General features: G+C 36.0%; 1 protein-coding gene across 7 annotated transcripts in view; it reads right to left on the bottom strand.

Moving 5' to 3' along the window:
• TTC3 (tetratricopeptide repeat domain 3) overlaps positions 1-23013 on the bottom strand; it is a 187913-nt gene that overhangs the window by 117516 nt on the left and 47384 nt on the right. For 5 of the 7 annotated variants that reach the window (XR_012473988.1, XM_074213971.1, XM_074213968.1 and 2 more), the window contains exons 11-15: positions 20200-20254; positions 10092-10254; positions 8979-9027; positions 6517-6649; positions 3087-3144 (exon numbers count right to left, since the gene is read on the bottom strand). Coding sequence is in view for 6 of the 7 variants with exons in the window: in XM_074213971.1 (XP_074070072.1) it covers positions 3087-3144; positions 6517-6649; positions 8979-9027; positions 10092-10254; positions 20200-20254 (458 nt within the window). In the remaining variant the exon portion in view is untranslated. Of the gene's footprint in view, positions 1-3086; positions 3145-6516; positions 6650-8978; positions 9028-10091; positions 10255-15281; positions 15308-20199; positions 20255-23013 lie in introns of those variants that run through there. The other 2 variants (XM_074213972.1, XM_074213970.1) reach the window with 2 other exon arrangements.

Here is a 23013-nt window from a genome sequence, read left to right as displayed (position 1 = left end):
AGGATTTATATGAGAACATACACATGAATCAAAAAAGGATGAAGAAGCCTAGATGGATTGTGATATTCACTAATGAAATACTACTGCATCAGTGGGATCATAAATATAGAAGAGGACAAAATGGGAGTTAAAAAGACATCTATTTTCTTACTAGCTCTCTCCATTGGTAAATTAAAGATCCAAGAGGTATTACTGGTACTAAGGTAAGAAAAACCATGCCACTTGTTTTAAGAATGGCCTGAAAACCTTCTACTTCTTTTAATCATTTATTTCAAGTTCTTATAAGGACTCTTGCACTGTGCCATGGGGTTGTAATTTTTTTTTTTAAATGAAAGAAGGTAATTACCCACAACCATATTCTATTAAAAGTTAGAACTTGGATGGCTAGGTGGCTCTCTGTGTAGAGCACCGGCTCTGGAGTCAGGAGTAGCAGAATTCAAATCTAGCCTCAGACACTTAATTACCTAGCTGTGTGGCCTTGGGCAAGCCACTTAACCCCATTAGCCTTGGAAAAACCTAAAAAAAAAATGAGATAGAAAAGTTGGAACTCTTGCGGGGTGGGGGAGGGAAGTGAGATTAGTAGGAGAATTGTAAAATTCAAAAATAAAAAATAAAAGGTAGTAATTTAAATAGTGGATTGTAGAAAGACTTCCACAAAAATGCAGGCATATAAACTGTGAGGAATCCCACTGATGATTCAGGTTCCCATTTCTAAGTAGAACCACCTTAGGGATCAGAGAATATTTTTCACTGTCATCAGTTCAAGCTTTCACTGATTTGTTTCCCTGTTCCCTTTTGTATCTCCCAAAGGTTATCAGATGGGAAACTTTCAGTTTTTTGATGCTGTTGTTCAGTCATTTCAGTCATGTTTGACACTTCAGGATCCCATTTAGGTTTTCTTGGCAAAGCTACTTAGGTGATTTGTCATTTCATTTTCCAGATAAGGAAACTGAAGCAAATAGGGTGATACTAGTAAGTGTCTGAGGTTGGATCTGACTCCAGGCCCAGCACACTCTCTACTGTGCCACCTAGTTACCCCAATCTTCAGTTAGTCAGCCTAAATTAGCTTTCAGAAAGGTGTGTTTACTAATGTGGTGCAGAAAGAGCAGTTACAGAACATACTCCCACATGTTTGTGACACTATCCCTCAAGTATGCTCAGAGTAGGCTTAAGCTTATTAGAAAATACATGTGGCTCTTCACAAAGGCAAGTCCCTTTCTCTTACTGATGGAGTGCTACAAGACTTCAAGCATGGTATGGTTTGTTTTCTGAGTTCCTTGTAAAGCCCAAAGTTCAATTGGTCCTAGATTCCCAGTGTAAACACTTCTGCCAGGAAGATGGTGATGCCAGTAGGACACTAGTGGGAAGATGAGAAATTCAAAATATTTTGTGCCCTTTGAGACATCTCATCACTCTTATTCCCCCCCTCACTTCTCAGGCAGTTCATGCCTAACTGTGGTTCAGCTAAAACACTATACTCACCCCAATTTCTGGAATTTAAACCATCCTCAGGTTGTTTGATAATTTACAGACAATTGTTGAGGTGTGCTTGAGCTTTCTCAGTCTATCTAAAAATAATTCTTGGATTCTTCATTCCATTTGGAAAGCCTTTTAGCATTCCGTTTAAGGTTCACTGGAGATTGATGGATTGACAGGTAACTGTCACCTAGCTAAGATGAAAATGCTTACATAGAAGCATGGTTTCAACTCCATTGTTACAAAAAACTAAATCCTTAAAAATATGTTATATAAAAAGGTCAACTCCAATTAACTGGGAAATTTTTATCTATAAACTTAATGAGACTTTGTGAAATTGAAAATTTTCCTAACATTCATTACCACAGCCTCAAAAAACCCCCAACCCAAACCAAAACAACAACAGCAAAATACAATGGAACTGACTCAATAAAATTAGGAAATTGAGCTAAAATTAAAATTAATATACTATTCCTTTCCTATTTGGGTTCTCACAACAATATCTGTATGTGAAAGTAGCTCTTGCTATGTGAAACTACTAACAGAAGTTGAGCAGAAGTGAATTAAAGCGAAAAGGCTGGACTACACAATGATAAATATGATCAAGCTTAATGCATGGTTTTGAAGCTTTTTTTCCCCATGACTTCATTATAACACGAGTATTCCACTTCTATGTTCAAGAATATTGAAATTCTTTCATCTGATTATGCTCTCCTGTCACTCCATCTATCCCTATCTGCCTTGCAACACCAACCCATCTCTTTGTCCTCACTGTGACTTCCAAACACTCCATCTCTCAGTTCTCTCTCAGGTTATCACTCCTGCTCTAACTACACTCTCCACCCTTCCCCACATTAAACTTTTGGTAAAGCAGTTGAACTCATATTGTTCTCATCCTTACCTATTCCTTATTAACGAACAATCTTGCCCTGTCAAGCTTCAGACTTGGATTTCTACTATCTACTCACTCTTACTCAAATGCTGTTGAATAAAACTAGAGAAAGACATCTTAAATTTGATATGTAAAAACCATTAATTACCTTTTCTCCTAAGCCTTCCTGTCTTTTTAACATTTCTAGCATTGCTGAAGGTAGCAGCACCTTCCCAGTCACCTAAGCTTTGCATCTAGGTGTGCCAATATCCACTCCTCACTTTCTCATGCCCCACACCTAATCAGTTTTCAAGTCCTTAACATCTCTAGGATAAGCTCCCTTCTCTCCTGACACCATAAACCTTATTACCACATACCCGGATTACTCTAATAGCTTGCTGGTTGGTCTCCCTGTCTTAAGTCTCTCTGAACTCTCTAAAGCACAGATCTACCCATCCACTACCACCTCCCACTTAATAAACTCTATTACTTCCAGGTTCAAATATAAAATCCTCTTTTTGACTTTTAAAGTTCATTATAATTTGGTCCCTTCTGTCCTTCCAAGTCTTATTACCCCCCCTACTACCTCTCCCTATACTATGTAATCTAAAGACATTGGCCTTCTTTTTGTTCCCCAAGTAAAATGCACCATCCAACTGATTTTATATCTTTTCATAGCACAATGGTATAACACTAACTTAGCACCAAATTTACACATGAAATAGAAAAATTAATTTACCTGGTGGCAACTCCAGAGGGCAGTCTTTATTTTCTACTTTCAAAATTTCACGAGATACCTACCCAAAACAAAAAAATAAAGATCATTCAGCAAAATTTGCAATAAAAAATCTATAATGCACCTGAAACAAATAGACATTTTTTTCTCACTCATATATTAACAGTGTCACCACTCTCTATTTCTTTATAGATTTTATTCTTATGGCCTTTTACTAATTGCTGTTACTATTCCCTGTATCCCTTTCTAAGTATTTCATGTCTCTTAAATTGCCAAAATAGGGTCAAAATTCTCTAATAAGGATCTGACTACTACTGTGCACACTATGTAAAGACCGTGTGATAGATTCTATATACATTTGTTCCTGTAAGTCAGTCTGTTTTCATTCTAGATATCCTTTTAAGTCTGCAATGTTTTCATTCTAAACATATGCAATATTCTGCTGTCACTTCCTGAGGAAGAACAAGATCCACAAGAGATAAGGGTTATTAGGAGTTTTTTTCCCTTTATTTTACAGTTAAGGATAGAGAAAAATGAACATGACTTGAGCTGGGTCACAGAAGTAATAAGTAGTCAGGATCTGAACAAAGAGATATTGGATCCAATCCAGCACTCTATATATTGTACTATAATACCTCCCATTTTTGGATTCATTAAAAAAATCTTGCCAAGAATCTTTTAGTTGCATTTTCCATAGAATTGTCTTCTATAATTAGAAGCATTTATTGGAAATAATTTTCAAAGAAAACAAATATAAAGATATATAGTTTGTGAAATAAGAATGATGGATCTAGATCTACTTAATAGAATCAACAACTTCCCGATTTCTTAAACGGTTTTGAAATCTAACATGGGGGGGAAAAGTCTGTCTCCAGGAAATCAAAAAATATGAATGAGTTTCTTTACAGATAATTCTTAAAAGAAAATTTATTGTCTAAAAAAAAAGACTGTCTTATTAATCTACTAATTCTGAATAATCAATCTGTAACTTGGTTGAAACCACTCCCATTCTTCAGATTTAGTTTAATTTTTTGGCATGAATTTTTGGCTTCCATATATTTGCCGTATTTTTTTTTTTTGCAAGGCAGTGGGGTTAAGTGGCTTGCCCAAGGCCACACAGCTAGGTAATTATTAAGTGTCTGAGGCCGGATTTGAACTCAGGTACTCCTGACTCCAGGACTGGTGCTCTATCCATTGCGCCACCTAGCTAGCTGCCCCCATTTGCCCTTTCTTGAAAGTGGACAACGCTTGTCACTTGTACAATTTCCTATTCTGTGAATAAATGTAAGTTGTTTCACTAATTTATCCACTAATCTTTCAATGAAGGAACATGATAATGACCAATAAATGCTTGAATACCTATGGAAGCAGTATGTGGCTCCTAAATATAATTTCCATCATTTGGGAAGAGCATTGGTTTTAAATTCAGAGGATGTGACTCAGTTGGGTTAATCATCACTTACAGTCCTTTAGGTCTCAAATTCCTTATTTGTAAAAGGAAGGGGTTGAAGTAGATGGGCCTTGAAGTCTCAGTTAAAAATCTATGATACTAAAAACCTCTTTTTTGGTATATCCTCAAATAGACTAGTATACAATTTAAAAGATTTATTTTTAAACAAGATCTGCTAATCAAGCATCAATAAGAGTAATAAATCATTACAGATCTAAATATTCAAATTAAGTCCAATATGAAAGAAATAAGGAGTGACACCATCCTCAGAAAGGAATAGGATCAAGGAACAAGTCATTCCCTCTCAAAAAAAAAAAATTAACTCATCTATCCTATAGATACATAGGCATAAAACTAAAATGAACATTAAAGATAGCTTCGATGGGAAAAGAAATTACAAAGTGCAATGTGAATGGTGTATAGGAAGGGAGGGGCCAAGTAGAAAGTAGGCGTAAAAAATTTCTTTGCCTTGGGAATGGAGGTAATGTTTACAAAATGATAATATGAAATATAAGCAGTTACAATGGTAGTACTGCTTCCTTACCTACCCAGGAAATAGTGGTTCAGTTCCTTTAATTAAAAGAGTTTCACTCCAGTTCACCATATCCTAGGAAAAGTTCTAGGCAGTGTGACTGCCATATTATATAAGTTGTATGATTTCTCAACATTTTTGTGATAATTTGAGTTTGTACTATAGGGAAACAAACTTTTTGAATGTTCATTTTCATTTTCTGTACATATATCATCTAAATGAAGTATAACATTGATGGAAGAACTTGAAATACCATCTTAAAAAAGAACTGACACTAGGGAGAATGGAATTTAATTCTAAAGCCTTGAGCCTTTCCTCACAACTCATTTTCTTTCCTGAACATCATCCTAGGAAAACAAATAAACAAACAAACAAATATGAAGAGGTAGGAGAGGAACCTCATAAAAATGATACAAATATAACAAAATGCATATAAATATCTGAATTTATAAATTAAATTTTAAGTGACAGTCTTTAAAAGTAACAATATTTGAATTTGAAAGAAACATTTAAAATAACCTAAGTTTTCTTTCTTCCATCTTTCCCTCTAGATATAATCTAGCAGTTATACTTTTACTACCACTTCTATCTAGGGAGGTTCTGGAGATTAATCAGATCAACAACAAAGAAAGGAAAGCTCAATCAGCTCCTTATGAATTGCCAATGAAACATTAAAACAAATATAAGTAGGACTCATAAATCCAATACTCTTTAAATAAGAAAGGTGAACTAGATGACTTTTAAGGTCCCTTTCAGTTCTGTATTTATAATCCCATGATACTAAATCAGCAGGAACTAACTCAAACAAAAGACCCTGGAGTCTGAAAAACTTGGTTTCAATCCCCACATATTACCCTTTTTATCTATGAGACATTGGCCAAGTCACTAAATTCTCTGGGCCTCATTTTTCTAACCTTTACAATGAGGGAAGAGGACTAGATACTCCCTGATGTTCCTTCTGACTCTGATTCTTTGTAAAACTTACCATTTTCATCTATGGTACCTTTACTATAGAAATTTTCACTACTTTTCAAAGGCTTCATAATCTGACAACATTTATCTCAACATAGGACAAGCAATCTCAAATAGGCAACAGAGTAATAATTTTATTTTTGTTCTTCAACTTTTGCAAGACAATGGGGTTAAGTGACTTGCCCAAGGTTACACAGCCAAGTAAGTATTAAGTGTCTGAGGTCCTCCTGACTCCAGGGCCAGTCACCTGGCTGCCCAAAAGCAATAATTTTGAGATATTGGTCTAAACTGTTATTTAGAAAGAGTTCTCTGAAGTTGCATGTTCATGAAGTTTTAAGAAAAAAATGGATATTAACAAAAAAATACATATTATGCCAATATGAAGAAAGGGATCAAATTTCCCAAATTTTTAGGTCCACTCTTACTAAAACCACCAGATGATGTACGTTTAAAAGAAATGCCATTTTGAGTGAGTTTACCTTCAAATTCTGATATTGATAATAGTCACGATATTTCGATGCTAATCTCAATACCTTGTTTTCTTCATTGGTTTCCATACAATTGAGAAAACCATACTGTAAAGGTCTTGGAGAATTATAACCTGAGGATAACCTAGGGAAAAATGAATAATATTTTAATGATAATTATGATAAACATATGACAAATATATACATGACAGCAGAGACAGATAATGAATTTCAGAATATATAAAGTACTATTAATGTGGTCTTAAAGGAATGATAAGTAACTTTAAAACTAAGTATTGTGCCTTTTTATGGACAAATTATGTGACACTCAATAATATTAAACTCAAAAACATACATTTTAAAAAGGTCAAGATTTTTGTTGCAAATTAAAAGTAACCATCTGTCTGTTTTAACCACTACAGCAACCAGCTTCAGTGTGTAACTCAAAATGACAAAATTCAACTGAAGTTGCAAATAAACAAACTGACAAATTATCACTATTAACTTTAAATCATCAACCTGAACTACAGTTCAGTAATTAGAGAAATAAAGCATTTATTCTTTATTTTAACTGTTTTTTTGACAAGTTAAGGTAGTTAAACAATTGGGTAATTATTAACAACATAAAACAATATTTAATTAACAAATTTAGAGGGGCAGCCAGGTGGCATAGTAGATAGAACACTGGCCCTGGAGTCAGGAGGACCTGAGTTCAAATCCAGCCTCAGACACTTAATTGCCTAGCTATGTGACCTTGGGAAAGTTACTTAATGCCATTGCCTTAAATAAAATTAAAAAAAAATTATCCTGCTGAGGGCAAACTGTGCTTACCTTTCATTCAGCAACATCACTATAAGACTTATATCCCAAAGAGATTAAAAAAGGGAGAGGAAGGCCAATTTGTACATAAGTATTTAAATTAGCTCTTTTTGTGGTGGCAAAGAATTGGAATTGAAGGGATGCATTTTATTTTGAAGAATGGCTGAATAAGTTATAGTATATGAATGAAATGGAATACTACTACTGTACTATAAAAAATGATGAGTGGGTAGATTTCCAAAAATTCTGGAAAGGTTTACATGAACTGATGCAAAGTGAAGTGAGCAGAACCAGTAAAACCTTGTATACAGTAACAGCAATACTGTATAATGGTCAACTATGAATGACTTAAGTATTCTAAACAATACAATCCAAGGACTTATGATGAAAAATTGCTATCCACATGCAGGAAAAAGAACTGATGGAATCTGAATTTAGTTAAAAGCATACTATTTTTTGCTTTCTATATATTTGTGTGTGTGTATATGTTTCTCATTTGGTCTGTTTCTTCTATCTATTAACATCACTAGCAAAATACATTTTACATAACTGTACATAACGGACCTATATTAAATTGCTTAGCATTTTAGGGAGGGTAGAGATGAGGGAGAAATGGAAAAAATTTAGAACACAAAATTTTTAAAAATGTATGTTAAAAATTGTCTTTCCATGAAATGTATGTGAATTGAAAAAAAATTCATCTGACCCCTGCTATTCTCCCCAATTTAATAATCAACAAAACCTCCCACTTATAAAAGGTTCCAAGGTTTATGAAATGCTTTTTTCACAATCAGGATAGGCAGTAAATAAGAAAATTTATCTACACAAATAAGTAATTGAGAAATTAAATTATTTTTGCTTTGTTCACATAGGTAGTAAGCATCAGAAGCAGATGAGAAGCATAGCTTTCCTCACATTCTTCTACAGTGCCTCCAACTATTTCTGGCAGGGCAGAAACAAAAGGAAGACAATCATTCTCACACTACCCTCTCCTGGTCTAATATAAAACTCCAGGATTGACTCAAAAAAAGAAAAAAAAAAGAGAGACAAAAAATAAGAATAAAGACTCTTCCCACTGCTACTTGGAATCAAGTAACAAAGCTATAAATGTCAAAGGAGAAGGAAGCATTACTCCAAACATTCTTCTACAGGGCTGACTAAATATTATATCTTTGCTACCCCAATCTAATATTTCATTTTATTCTCAGAGGAAAAATAAACACAAAATAATGCTTATGCAGTCCTCTAACAGAACATCATGCTTGATTTTATATTTTTTTAAAAAATGTAACAGTCTTGTAATGCTGTGAATCTTATCTATCTTTATTAGTGCCCCTGATTAAGCTGTCAGTTCCTTGAAGGAAAGGATGATCATAATTTTACATCTCTCCATAACACTTATCACAGTTATTACACATCAGGTTCTTAAAAGATGTTTGAGGATTTGGTTAGTTGAAATGAACTGGGGATATTCAAAACAAACTTTTTTAAAGACAGGTTTAAAAACATAAATAAAAAGATGATCTAACTAAAGAAATAAAAGAAACCTGTAGAACCGGATTGTTTTTGCTTCTAGCTACTAAAAGCTACCAGCAGCTCTTAGAGCAACTGACCACAGCATCTCTATAGTTATTAATGATCCAATATCAACTTACCTTTTTCCATAAAATGACTTCCTTATTTGATGATTCCCATGTTTTGAACCTTTGAAAATTAATCATAAAAGTCATCAATGCAATAATACCACTATTTGTTGACTTTTATTATTAACAAAAGTTAGTATACTTCAGCTTTTATTTTAACTGTTATATAAACAATTTGAGGTTCATAAAAGATTTGAAATAGAAAAATAACATACTTTGTGTGACTGGTAGCTAAGTGAAACACTGTCATATAACCTAGCTTTCTCTGCCGCAATAAATAAACTAGGTTTCTATCAATAAAGGTAAATTCAAGGCTTATAAAAGAGTTGAAATAGAAAAGTAACATACTTTATATGATTGGTAGCTAAATTAACATAGTTATACAACACAGCTCTATTTGCCACAGCAAATATCCTGAGGACATTCTACTAATGTAAATCATAGCTCTCTATAATTGAGTAGATAAGACTCAATGGGGTATAGAGAACAGATGTTTCTTGCCCAGAGTCATACAGCTGTTAAGCAAAGGCAGCTAGGAAGTGCAGTGGATAGGAGCTCTGGTCCTGGAGTCAAGAGACCATGAGTTCAAATTCAACCTCAGATACTTTATACTTACTAGGTGTGTGACCTTAGGCAAGTCACTTAAACCCTGATTTGTCTCGCATCTAGGGTCATCTCCAGTAGTCCTGATTCACATCCAGATAACTCTGGAGGAGAAAGTGAGGCTGGTGACCTAGCACAGCCTCTTTCACTCAAATTTAATTCATGTGGGGGCAGCTAGGTAACACAGTGGATAGAGCACTGACCTTGAAGTCAAGAGAACCTGAGTTCAAATCTGCCCCAGACACTTATAATTACCTAGCTGTGTGACCTTGGGCAAGTCACTTAACCACATGCCTTGCAAAGAAAAAAAATTTAATTCATGTGCTTGTCATGGTATCGCCTCCCTGATGTCATGTTCCCCTTCAAGAACATCATCATCATCATCATAGCTGTTAAGTGTCAGAAGTAAGATCTGAACACATACTCCCAGCCCAACATTCTATACAGTACACCAGTTCCCTCTCCTGTAAATACTTGAGGAAAAAAAAAAAGAAAATACTGCACTACATCACTTAAAAGTACCTCGTAATTCTTCAACTTGTTTTTGTAATTTTATGTTCTGCTGAGTAAGATCCTTCATTCCATCAGGGTAGTTTCTGCAAAGATGTTGAGCTTTCTCATTTGCTTCTAATGCCCAGGCATGCTCCCCCAACATCGAGAGAGCATCACAAAAACGATAATGACCCTGTTATATAAAGACAAATTCTAATTTTTTTTGGAAAATAATCCCAAGGTAAAGGAAGTACAAGAAATATCTTGCTTAAAATTGTTTTAAATGCTTAAAATGTTTTAAATATTTTGTTATCAATGAAAATAAAGGTGAGTTTAGTTTTTTCAGGAAATAAAATTATTTAATGAATTAAATAAAAAGCAAGAAAAATAAACTGATAAGTAACCGAATTAATCAATTAAACAACAAAATATGTACAGTACTGTTTGATCACAAAGAATACAATTTGGGGATTTTGTTTTCAAATTTTTTAACTAAAATATAGCAATGATTCAACTTTCTTGTTTTAAAGAACAACAAACTATTTCTATGACTTTGAGCCAAAATGAATTTTAAAATTCACTTATAAACCGGAAGAAAAGTTATTTTGTTCCAGAAAATTACAGACTTTGTCAATAATCTCTAGGTTAAGTATGGGGGGGGTGGGGAGTAGGTTCTGTCCCACAACTCCAAATCTAAGAATATTACTAATCAATTTAATGAGATCAACTTTATCAATTCAACAAATAATTTAATCAATATTCCTACTAATTGCAAATCACTATCCTTAGTTCTGGAGCATTAAAAGACAAAAATGAAAGTCTTTCCCTTCAACAGCTTACATTCTATTTAAGAGAGTACATCTTAGAAACAGATAGGTAAATACAAAGTAATTTGAGGAGGGCAGAACATTACACTAGGTCTCTGACCCAGGGGATCAAGAAAGGTTTCTGGTGGGAGGTAGAAACTGAATTTACTTTTGAAGGAAGTCAGGGATTCCAAAAGGCAGAAACGAGAAAGAAGTATGCTGAAGGCATGAGGTACAAACTACTCAACGGTATTATGATGGAAAATGAAATGCTAAGTTAAAGGAACAGCTAGTTAATAAGTCATTTTGGCTTGAACAGATTACGTATAAGCGGAATAAATTCTGGAATCATTAAGCAACAGCCTGAATGTGAAGGCCTTTCAAATGCCAAGTTTTTTGCTTTTATACTAGAAGTAATGGGGGGAAAAAAAAGAATTATCAGGAACTAAATTCTTAAACAAGGAATAGAAATGATTACAAAAGAGAAAATTGCTAATTTCAATTATGCAAAATTGAAGTTTTTGTAACTAAGATAAATAGGAAAGTTGGCTACCTGGGTAAAATAGCTTTCTATCAATCAAATGTTCTGATAAAGGTTTAATATTCAATAAAATTACAGAAATATCAAAATTCAAGAAACAGATTTCAGTAAATAACTGGTCAAAGAAAAGGAATAAACAGTTGATAGGATCACAGATCTAGAGCATGACTTTTAATATTCAATTCACATATTTTTTAAGTATATCATGGTATAAAGTTAATGGGTTAAATCTAGAGAGATTGCATTCCAGTCTTTTAATTTTTGACAGATTTCTTTCATACAAATAAGGAATTTTTTTTCTATGTAACTCGTGTTTTGTAGTTTATAAACAAACTTTTTTTAAAAAATAGATTTTAACTAATATTCTTGTTTTTACATTGCCCATATTCCCCCATATCCCCCCCATTCTTCAAAGAATTTTTTAAGAGAAAAAAATTTCATCAAAAACAATCAAAATATCAAAAGTCTAAAATTACAAGCATTGTTGCAAAACTATTTACCTTCAATTTTGCACAGGCAGAGAAAGAGGGCATAAGCAGGTGAAGAACATCTTCTCACTTCTCAGAGGCCAAATTTATTCTTTTATAATTTTGCAACATTTAATTTCTCACTCTGTGGAATATGTGAGTTGTTTCCCTAGTTCTACTTTACTTTGCTTCATTTATAGAACTCTTTCCAGTTTCTTTGTATTCGTATTTATTGTTCCTTACAACAAAATAATATTACATTATATTCATGTGCTACAATTGTGTAGTTATACTCCTCTTGATGAGCATCTGCTGTAGTTCTAGTTCTCCAGCCCAAGAGCTGCTATCATTATTTTGAGAGTTTCTGGAGACTTTTTACTTTGTTTCATTTAAAATGTCTCAAAGTGGAATTTCTGGGTTAAAATGATATGAACATTTTTATCACTCTACAAAAAATTCAAATTGGGTTCTAGCATAGTTGTACCAATTCACAGTGCCACCAGCAATACTTTAGCATTTCTGACTTTCCATAATCCCTATGTTAACTATTTTCACCTTTTGTCATTTTTTATCAATTTACTGAGCATGAGGATTAATCAAGGGTTAATCAAATTTTTTATTTTTATTATTAGTAATTTGAGGCATTCTTCATATTCATATGGTTCTTTGCAATTCGTTAACAAAAATTATGTTTATATATATTTACTATGTTTTATTGGGAAAAGCATTTTTGTCATATGTATTTTGGTTACTTGTCTAATATTTTTGGATGTAAGATAACTATCAGAAATATGAGAAAGATTTCCCAGTTCTTCTATCTCTGACTCCCTTTCTTACGCTATAATGATGGAAAATGAAATGCTAAGTTAAAGGAACAGTTAGGTAATAGGTCAGTTTGGCTTGAGCACATTAATTTTTATCATGTAAAAACTTTTTAATTTCCTATAATCAAAATTATCTATGAATTCTTAACTGCCTTACTCTGTATTTAATAATCTATTCCCTAGCCATACCTGTGAAATGACCTGTGATTTGTTTCTCCTCTAAATATCTTATCAAACTAATTATTGATGAAGCTTGTCCTTCAATCTGGAAGACAATCATGACAACAGGGAGATGAACTGGGTTTGAATGAATTCAACAGTCTCATTTTCCCCTCCAGAGTCTAGGAACAAGGAGGATGACTGGAGAAGGCCTTGGATGCAAAGCAATCAGGGTTAAGTAACTTGACACAGCTATTAAGTGTCTGAGCCAGATTTGAATTGGGGGCCTCCTGACTCCAGGGCTTGTGCTCTATCCACTGTACTACATAGCTGTCAAAGGTACAAGTACAAATCCTCCCCTTTGGAGAAGGCCCCAGCCTCCTGACAGGTGGGGATACTACTAACCACTATCTTCCTAATCACTCGGGCTTGAAACTAGATGTTTCTTTCCACTCCTCCTCTTTTACTCCCTCCCCCATATTGAATCTTAATAGAAGTCTTGCTGATTCTACCTTGAAAATATTTTATATGTCTTCTCTCCTCTACCATTGCTATCACCTTGATGTAGGCCTCATCACCCCATACCTGGATTGGTATCACTCCCTCCAGTTCATCTACACAGCTGTCAAAATGGTCTTCCTACAGTGCAGACCTGACCATGTCACCATTAACTACACTCTCCTCAAATAAAATCTAGTGCCTAATCATTTCTAGGATCAAATATAAAGCCCTCATAGCAGCTTGCCCAAGGCCACACAGCTAGGTAATTATTAAGTGTCTGAGACCGGATTTGAACCCAGGTACTCCTGACTCCAAGGCCAGTGCTTTATCCACTACGCCACCTAGCCGCCCCTGTTCTGTTATGTTAACATAGATTTGTGTGTGTGTGGGGGGGTGTTATTATTTTATAGCCTGAAATGCTGCAGAATTTTCTTAATTAGTTTCTTTGCCAATTAGGATTTTTAAAGAAAACATCAGCAAATTAGGAAAGTCATATCTCTTCTTCACGGTTCTAAATTCTTTCTCTTCTTCTTGCAAACTAAGCATTTCTAGAAAGATATCAAATAATAATGTGAGGAGACATCTTTGCTTTGTGTCTATATTTACCATGAATGCTTCCAGTTTCTCCCCATTGCATTTATTTCAAATTCATTATTGTAGACATTGTGTGTACTGTTTACCATATCTGACTTCATCAGATCCTGTTGTGTTAAACAGTAAAAGCCAATTTGATTCCAGTTTCCCAGGATTCCAAGGCTAATGCTAGGTACTAACTCTTCTAAACCTCTTTCTGGAAAGACAACACTGGAATTGTCTTCTATTTCTCTGCCCCTTATTCCTTATTAAAGAAATTAGAAAAAATCTTCACTTTGCTAGTCCTATAGATAAAAGAATGGGCTCCCATTTGTAAGATACTAGCTCTTTCTCTCAAATTATACACACACACACACATACACACACACACACACACACACACACACACACACACACACACACACACACAGTTCAATCAGAGCACAGATGATACCATTTGGCCTCTCCTCCCCATCTCCCTCCCATTGTATGCTGTTCACTAGCATGAGAATCATATATCAAGAATGTCCCTGCTTTCATCTCTCCTCCTCCTCTTTTGAACACTAAATTTGATAAAGCTATTTCTGTATGCCAGACATTCTTCATTTAGATGAGCCTATACTACAATAAGTCTGTTTCTGTCTTCATCATGCCATTTCTTATTATACATAAATATTCCATTAAGTAAATGTATTAACATCTGTTTAGACAAAAATGATTATTGAATCTACTCACAGATAAAGTTATGAGTTAAGTTTATATAATCTTCCATTAATTTCTATCTAATGCTATTTTTATTCCTTGGGATTTTTTTTTGTTTTTCATAGCCAGTGCAATGTTTCTTCAGTCATTTTGACTTAAAGCAATTCTATTTGAAAAGACTCTCTTCCCCTTATCCTCAAGTGCTCCACTGCTCTCTCCTGTCTGTTATCCCTTTAAGAAATATTGGAGTATTGGTTAACTCATTAATTTCCTTTTGTTAAAAAAAATCAAGTTATTTTAACTCTTTTTTTCCCTCTCTAAGATAATTCAAATCTTTTTTCCTCTTTTTTTTGATTTTTTTATTTTGTTGAGTGATTCTATAGCAGCATGCCATTCCAAGCAGAACATGCTTCTGCCTCTACTACGCGGGGCTGGGAATAGTGCAGAGATGCAGTTTGCAGCCTGCTGCCAGAGAATGGAGGGATGAAGGCAGAGGCAAGTTGTGTTGACAGAGACACTAACAGCAGCAGCCAGGAAATTGCTAAGTAGATCTCAGAATACAAGCCCCTGTGGCGGAAGGTGTACTACATGAGGGCATTAGGGACTAAGGATTAGATTTCTCTGCTACTAATTCATCAGGCTATTACCTCCTTAGGCTTCTTGTTATCTTGGCCTGCAGAAAGAGAGATGCAGTTATTTTACTTAGCATAATTTTTAGCTGGGGGAGTTCTGAGCTGGTGAAGATTGAAGAAAATGTCTAGTCCTCCAACTAGTCATGTGACCCAGAAACATATACTTTACATTTGCAACTGAATTTTCTTACTCTTGAAATCTTTGGTGTTTCAATCTTGTATCTTTCTATTATCTTGTCACTTACTCTATGGATGCTGAGGTAGTCCTCTGACATGAGGAAGTCCCTGAGAGTTAGACCACCATAAGATTAACTTTCCCTTGTCCTTGCTCTCTGCCAAATGTAGCTTCATAGCTTTGGAGACATACTGGTTCCCCACATAGATTTCAGTTTATGTTTTTTCAGGCCTTCTTCAACCATTCTTACTATCACTATGTCCCAGTTTCCTGTGTAGATCATGTACTTCACTTCTCTGACCAATTAGCTTCTGATACATTTTTGTAGGGTTGTCAGAGAGTGGAGTGAGTACTCTGGACAGAGTATCTGCAGTCTTAGGATTTCTTAACCTGATCACATCAAATAGGAAAAAAAAAATCTGATTCCCTTTCTCTGCTCCTGACATGGTTCTACAGAATCAATGATCACATGCTAGCAAAAGTAAAATATTTGTGTGGGAGCCTATGGGGCGATCTGTGCCTCCCTATCAAAGTGTGGAAGGGGGGTAAAGAAGATTACTGGGGAGCAAAGATAATTGTTTGAAGGCTGTATTTCTGAGAAGCTCTCCCTCCAAAACCTCCAAATGTTGGGAAATTATGACTTTAACAAAATTCAAGAGGGGCAGAACCCACAGAAAGATTGAGTGAAACAATTTTCCAGAGTGAGCGGAGCCCAGGTCAGTACCAGCCTCAAGGCAGCCCCACCCTGAAACCTGCACAGCCACCTAGCAGTTGCTTCCAGGGAGCCCAGTCTACAGATGGTGAGGGGGTGGGGAGAGACTGCAGAGGTCTCTCCGCTATTCCTGGGAGAGGACTCTGCTGTTTTGTCCATACTCAAATCCAGGGCCCAGTCTGGGCCCCCATACTACCAAAGAGGAGCAGGGACCCTTCCTTACTGCTCCAAGGCAGAGGGGAGGGCCTGTGGTCATCCATAGACCAGAACACAGGCAAGAAAGTAGTCAGAGCCTCTCACAAGACAATGGAGGAATTAAGGTCCCTGGAGAAATGTGTCCCCCAAAAGCTTTGGAAGTACAGGGTAGAGGCTGAGGAACTTAGCAAACAACAGAAATAAAAGAATCCGACCAAAGACATTTTCTTTAGTCCCATACACAACCAAAACACACGCTCAGAAGATGACAAAGTCAAAGCTTTTGTATCCAAAGTCTCCAAGAAAAATAGGAATTGGTCTCAGACTATGGAAGAGCTCCAAAAAGTCTTTGAAAAGCAAGTTAAGGGAGGTAGAGGAAAAATTGAGAAGAGAAATGAGAGATGCAGAAAAATCATTTAAACCAAGTCAGCAGCTTGGTGAAGGAGATATGAAAAAAAAAAAAAAAAAACCCTGAACATGTTAAAAACCAGTTTAGGTCAAATGGAAAGAGCAGTCCAAAAGACCAGAGGAGAAGAATGTCATAAAAAGCAGAACTGTCCATATGGAAGAAGAGATAATAAAGCTCTCTGAAGGGAAAAAAACTCTTTCAAATGTAGAATGGAGCTAAGAAAGTTGATGACTTTGTGAGAAATCAAGAAACAATAAAACAAAACCAAAAGAATGAAAAACTAGAAGAAAATGAGAAGTATCTCACTGGAAATACAACTGACCTAGAAAATAAATCCCGGAGAGATAATTTAAAAATTATCAGGCTATTTGAAAATCATGACCAGGAAAAGAACCTAGACTTCATTTTTCATGAAATAATCCAGCAAAATTGCCCTGATACCCTAGAAGCAGAGAATAAAATAGAAATTGAGGGAATCCACTGATCACCTCTTGAAAGAGATCGCCCCCAAAAACTCCCAAGAATATTATAGCTAAATTACAGGACTCTCAGATCAAAGAGAAGATATTACAAGCAGCCAAAAAAAAAATAATTCACACAAGCAATATATTTAAGATACTTTCATTTTGAAAGTAGACAAGGATATATCAGTGTTATATTTAGAAACTGATGGGGTAGGCAGATATAGTAGAGTCAGTAAGACTAAAGTCAAAATTATTCTCTATAGTAGTTCTCCAAGATGAACAGCCTACCCCATGTTATAGTAATGTAGATAAGGGAATTCAGCATTTTAGATTAATAATAATAATAATAATAATAATAATATAATGATAATAATACTGATGTTTGTCCTTCATTTTCAAAGAAGATCATGACATCAGGGAGATGATGCCATGACAAGTATATAAATTGGATTTGAGTAAGGGGATGCTGTGCTAAGTTCCAGTTACCAGCCTCACTTTCTTCTCTACAGTCATCTGGGTTGAGTGGTCAGATATTTAGCAGGACAACTGGAGATAGCCCTGGATGTGAGATAATAAGGATTTGAGTGACTGACTAGCCCAAGGTCACAAAGCTAGTAAGATTACATTTGAACTCAGGTCCTTCTGACTTCAGGGTCAGAGCTCTACCCACTGCTGCCTATAGATTCATCATTTTATTTTATTTTTTTAGGATTTTGCAAGGCAAATGGGGTTAAGTGGCTTGCCCAAGGCCACACAGCTATGTAATTATCAAGTGTCTGAGACCAGATTTGAACCCAGGTACTTCTGACTCCAGGGCTGTTGCTTTTATTCACTGCACCACCTAGCCGCCCCCCTATAGATTCATTATTAAAGGCTAAGTCAGTTAGCCTGAGACTCAAGAGTTTGAGTTGAGACTGGCTACCAATACTTCCGTCTTCCCCTCATCCTACCACGTGAAGGATTTACGAGTAGGGTCTATGAGGGAAAGGTGGTAAAACAACATAGAAGAGGGGCAGCTAGGTGGCGCAGTGGATAGTCCTGGAGTCAGGAGAATCTGAATTCAAATCCGGCCTCAGACACTTAATAATTGCCTAGTTGTGTGACCTCTGGCAAGTCACTTAACCTCATTGCCTTAAATTACAAAAAAAGAACACCTCAGAGTAACAAGGAGTATTTAACATTTCTTATTAGTTTACTCACTCTGAAGCACATCCTCACTGAACAGAATTATATACACTATTTAAAATATTATTTCTTTCCCACCTCCATTTTTTTCAAGCCCTTCTATGTTTGAATTTAAGTTAAATGTGATTCCCTTCTACTTCAAAGATTGAAATTAATGTCCTAGAGCATCATCAAGTCTATATGCTGACATCACAATGGTACCTGTTTTTATTTTCCTAGACATGAAGGAGACATTAAGACCCTAAGGCCTAACCAACTACTAGATTTGAACATTCTTTTAAATAAAATATCTTTTAAAATAAAATAAAATATCCCTTCATACAAAGTGTTGTGCTGAAAACTATATCATAGAACTACTGGAAGATAACTCCTAATAGAAATGATATTTTTATATTTGTTTTGTAGACCCCCCAAAGTATGCAGCACAGAGTATGCAAAAGGGAAATGTTTTATAAATACCATCTTTAATTAATATGACAATTATTCCATTCTGTAGGATAGAATAAAATGTCATTGACAGTTATTCCCTTGTAGCAACTCCCAAAGGGGAAAAGAACTACAATAAAAAATTTTCCTTATAAAATTGTAGGCCTCCTGTGTCAGTTTTAAATCATAATCAATCTCATCATGAATTTTTTTTAATCATTTTGAGCTAAACTTAAAGAATTATACATCACCTATTTTAAATTTTAAAATGGTTTTCAGTGAAACTCTTCATTGGAGAGAGAACTCTTGATAAAATATAATTTATCATAATTATTTACTTAGAACCAACTTTGAAATATAGTATGAACTATACCTCAAATGTTTATTATTAATAGCATTTATCTATGCAAATGTGTTATAATCTTTAATCAAACCACAGAATCTTCCTACAAGGCTAACTTTTTTTGTTCTAAAACTATGATTTTATAGGTATAAGACACTCCAGATGAGTAAGTAGTCTAGCTTCCAACAAGGCACAATGTACAATTTACAGTCTAACATCATTGATTATGGAAACTAGAGATATGGTCAATCTATGTCTTCTTCACTATCCACTATTACATGCTGCCTCTTCTGAAGAAGAAGAATCTAAATTTTTTTTATGTTTTTTTCTGGCAAGGCAATGGGGTTAAGTGGCTTGCCCAAGGCCACACAGCTAGGTAATTATTATGTGTCTGAGGCTGGATTTGAACTCAGGTACTCCTGACTCTAGGGCCGGTGCTCTATCTACTGTGCCATCTAGCTGCCCTGAAGAACCTAAATTTGACAGCAAATAAGCTGCATACAATCACAAGGGACCAGGAATGGCCAGTTACTTTTTTATGGATTAATAATAGATACTATTAATAGACATTATCAAAATATAAAAAATAAGGGAAGCTAGATGGCACAGTGGATAGAGCACCAGCCCTGGAGTCACGAGGACCTGAGTTCAAATCCAGCCTCAGACATTTAATAATTACCTAGTTGTGTGACTTGGGCAAGTCATTAAACCCTACTGCCTTGCAAAAACCAAAAAAAAAAAAAAAAAAAATCCCAATAATAATGCTAAGAATAGTAAGAATGAAAATGTATATTTTGTATTCTAACATCTAATCTTAAATTTTAACTTATTGTCTCTAAATACTGTACTGTCCCAAAATATAAGAGAAAAATCAAAATACAATTATAAAATCTGACTTAAATACCTATTAGAGAAAACAAAATCATGAAGTCATATACACATGTACACATATGCGTGTGTATAGCAGATTTAATTTTTACAAAATTATTTGTACACTAAAGAAAGCAATACAGAAGACACTAACCTTTGGCCAGTTGTATTTCAGAATAGTGGCCCTCTTTCCATCACCAAGTGCACTCCTAAGAAAAAAAATCAAAAACTTGTTTTTATTAACATCTATTTTGAGGTAAAAATTGTTTCAGGCAAAAATTTTCGGACACATTGCCTTACTATAAAGAATTTTTTTGGATTGAAAGCATTGAGGATTTTCCATCTTTAAGGCAACATAAAAATATCAATCACAATTCCAACACACACACACACACACACACACACACACACACACAGATATTTTTCTGCTAAAAACACAGCTCATAGTAGTTTTTTGAAAGATCCTCTTGAGGCAGAGCCAAGATGGGGACAAGAGAGGATGATGTCTTAGGCACTTTCTCATAAAACTTCTAAACTAAAGACTCTAATTAAATTTTTGAGAGACAGAACCCACAGAGGGACCCAGTGAGGCAGTTCTCCTACTCAAGGTAACCTGGAAAAGAGTAGAAAGGCTCTGCTCCCCGGGGTTGGAGGGGGGGCCACCAGAGGGGTGGCCCGCCACAGCAAAAAAACTTCAGTCTCCCGGAGGCAGTCCCAGGGAGCTGGGAGCCGTGGCTCACAGCATCAGGGGAGTTTCCGGAGCTATGCCCTGGGGAGCACTGGGGACAAATTGGGGGGGGGGGGGACTTCTGCCAGAGTGAGCAATAGAAGCCCAGCCCTGAGGGCACACAGCCAGCAGCAAGGCTAAGGCAGTCCAGATCCAGGAAAAAGAAGCAGGAGGAGCCAGTAAGCAAGAGCCCCCAGGGCATGAGCCCACTGAACCTAGGGAGGGGAGTAAGGAGATAAACTGCTGAGCTCTGTCCTCTGCCCCTGGAACAGGACTCTGGGGCTCTGACCACATTCAGATCCTGATCCCAGTCTAGGCCCCCCCCCCACCTCGGCCCTGTGGCAGAGGGGGGGCGCTTATGGTCATTCACAGACCAGGAGGGAGGACAGAGCCTCACACACTGAGACCCTTGTGGGAGTGTCCCAAAAGCTCAGGAAGCACTCCAAAAACAGGCTCAGACTGGGAAAATGAGCAAGCAGAGAAACAAGAGGAACACCATTGAGAAATATTTTGTCTGAAGGATCAAAACACTCAGTCTGAAGATGAGGAAGCACAAGCTCCTACATCTAAAGACTCCAAGAAAACAGAAATTGGGCTCAGGCTATGACAGAGCTCAAAAAAAGACTCTGAAAATTAAATGAGGGAGTTAGAAGAAAAACTGGGAAAAGGAATGAGAGAGATGCAGGAAAAACATAAAAATGAAGTCAGCAGCTTAGTCAAGGAAATCCAAAAAAATGCTGAAGAAAATAGTATGCTAAAAATCAGCTTAGGTCAAATGGATAAAACAATTCAAAAAGTCAGTGAGGAGAAGAAAGCTTTAAAAAGCAGAAATTGCCAGATGGAAAAAGAGATAAGAAAGCTCTCTGAGGAAAACAAATCCTTCAGACAAAGAATAGAACTCAGGGAGACTGATGAATTTACAATAAATCAGGATTTGGGCGGCTAGGTGGCATAGTGGATAAAGCACCAGCCCTAGAGTCAGGAGTACTTGGGTTCAAATCCAGTCTCAGACACTTAATAATTACCTAGCTGTGTGGCCTTGGGCAAGCCACTTTACCCTGTTTGCCTTACAAAAAAAAAAAAAAAAGAAATCAGGATTCAATACTTCAAAAGCAAAAGAATGAAAAATTAGAAGAAAATGTGAAACATCTCATTGAAAAAACAACTGATATGGAAAACAGAAAGGTAATTTAATTTAAAAGTTATTGGAATACCTGAAAGTCATGATCAGGAAAAGAGCCTTGACATCATTTTCAAAGAATTACTACAGGAAAATTGACCTGATATCCTAGAAGCAGAGGGCAAAATAGAAATGGAGAGAATCCACTGATCCCCCTGAGAAAGAGATCCCAAAAAACCAACCCCAAGGAATATTATAGCCAAGTTCCAGAACTCCCAAATCAAAGAGGAAATATTGCAAGCAGCCAGAAGGACACAGTTCAAATATCGTGGAGCTGCAGTCAGGATCACATAGGACTCAGCAGCAACTACATTGGAAGCTCGCAGGGCTTGGAATATAATATACCAGAAGGAAAAAGAGCTTAGAATGCAGCCAAGAATGAACTACCCAGCAAGGCTGAATGTCCTCTTCCAGGGAAAAAGATAGACTTTCAATGAACCAGGGAATTTCAAATGTTCCTGTTGGAATGGCCAGAGCTGAACAGAAGGTTTGATCTTCAAATACAGGACTCAGGTGAAGCACAGAGAGTGGAGGAGAGGGGGATAATATGAGGGACCTAATGATGATGAACTGCATATATTCTTGTATAGAAAAATGACACTGATAATACTCCTATGAACCTTCTCAATTAACAGGTAGAAGGAGCTTTTATGGATGAAGCACAGGAGAAAGCTGAATTTGAAGATAAAATATGGTGTAAGAATCAAGTCATTAGAAAAAAGAAATGTAATGGGAGAAAGAAAAAGGAGAGGGGGAACAGGCCAAGATATTTCATATAATAAGATTTTTCTTTATTACAATGAGCTATTGCAATGATATGGAAGGGGGAAGGCAAGGGGGAATGAGGGAATCTTCGCTCTCTTCAGAGGTCGCTAGGAGAGGAAACAGCATATATACTCAATGGGGTATAGACATCTGGAGTAAGAAGGGGGGGGGGGGGACAGGGGAAAGGGGTGGGGATGTGAATGAAGGAGAGGATGGACCATGGGGGGAGAGTGGTCAGATATAACACATTTCCTTTTTCACTTCTTGCAAGGGGCTGGGATTGGATGGCCTGTCTG

This window comes from Macrotis lagotis, chromosome 1 (assembly GCF_037893015.1).
Source record: "Macrotis lagotis isolate mMagLag1 chromosome 1, bilby.v1.9.chrom.fasta, whole genome shotgun sequence".
NCBI lineage: Eukaryota > Metazoa > Chordata > Mammalia > Peramelemorphia > Peramelidae > Macrotis > Macrotis lagotis.
Note: the sequence above shows the minus strand (reverse complement) of the source record. Positions and strands in the feature narration are given on the sequence as shown.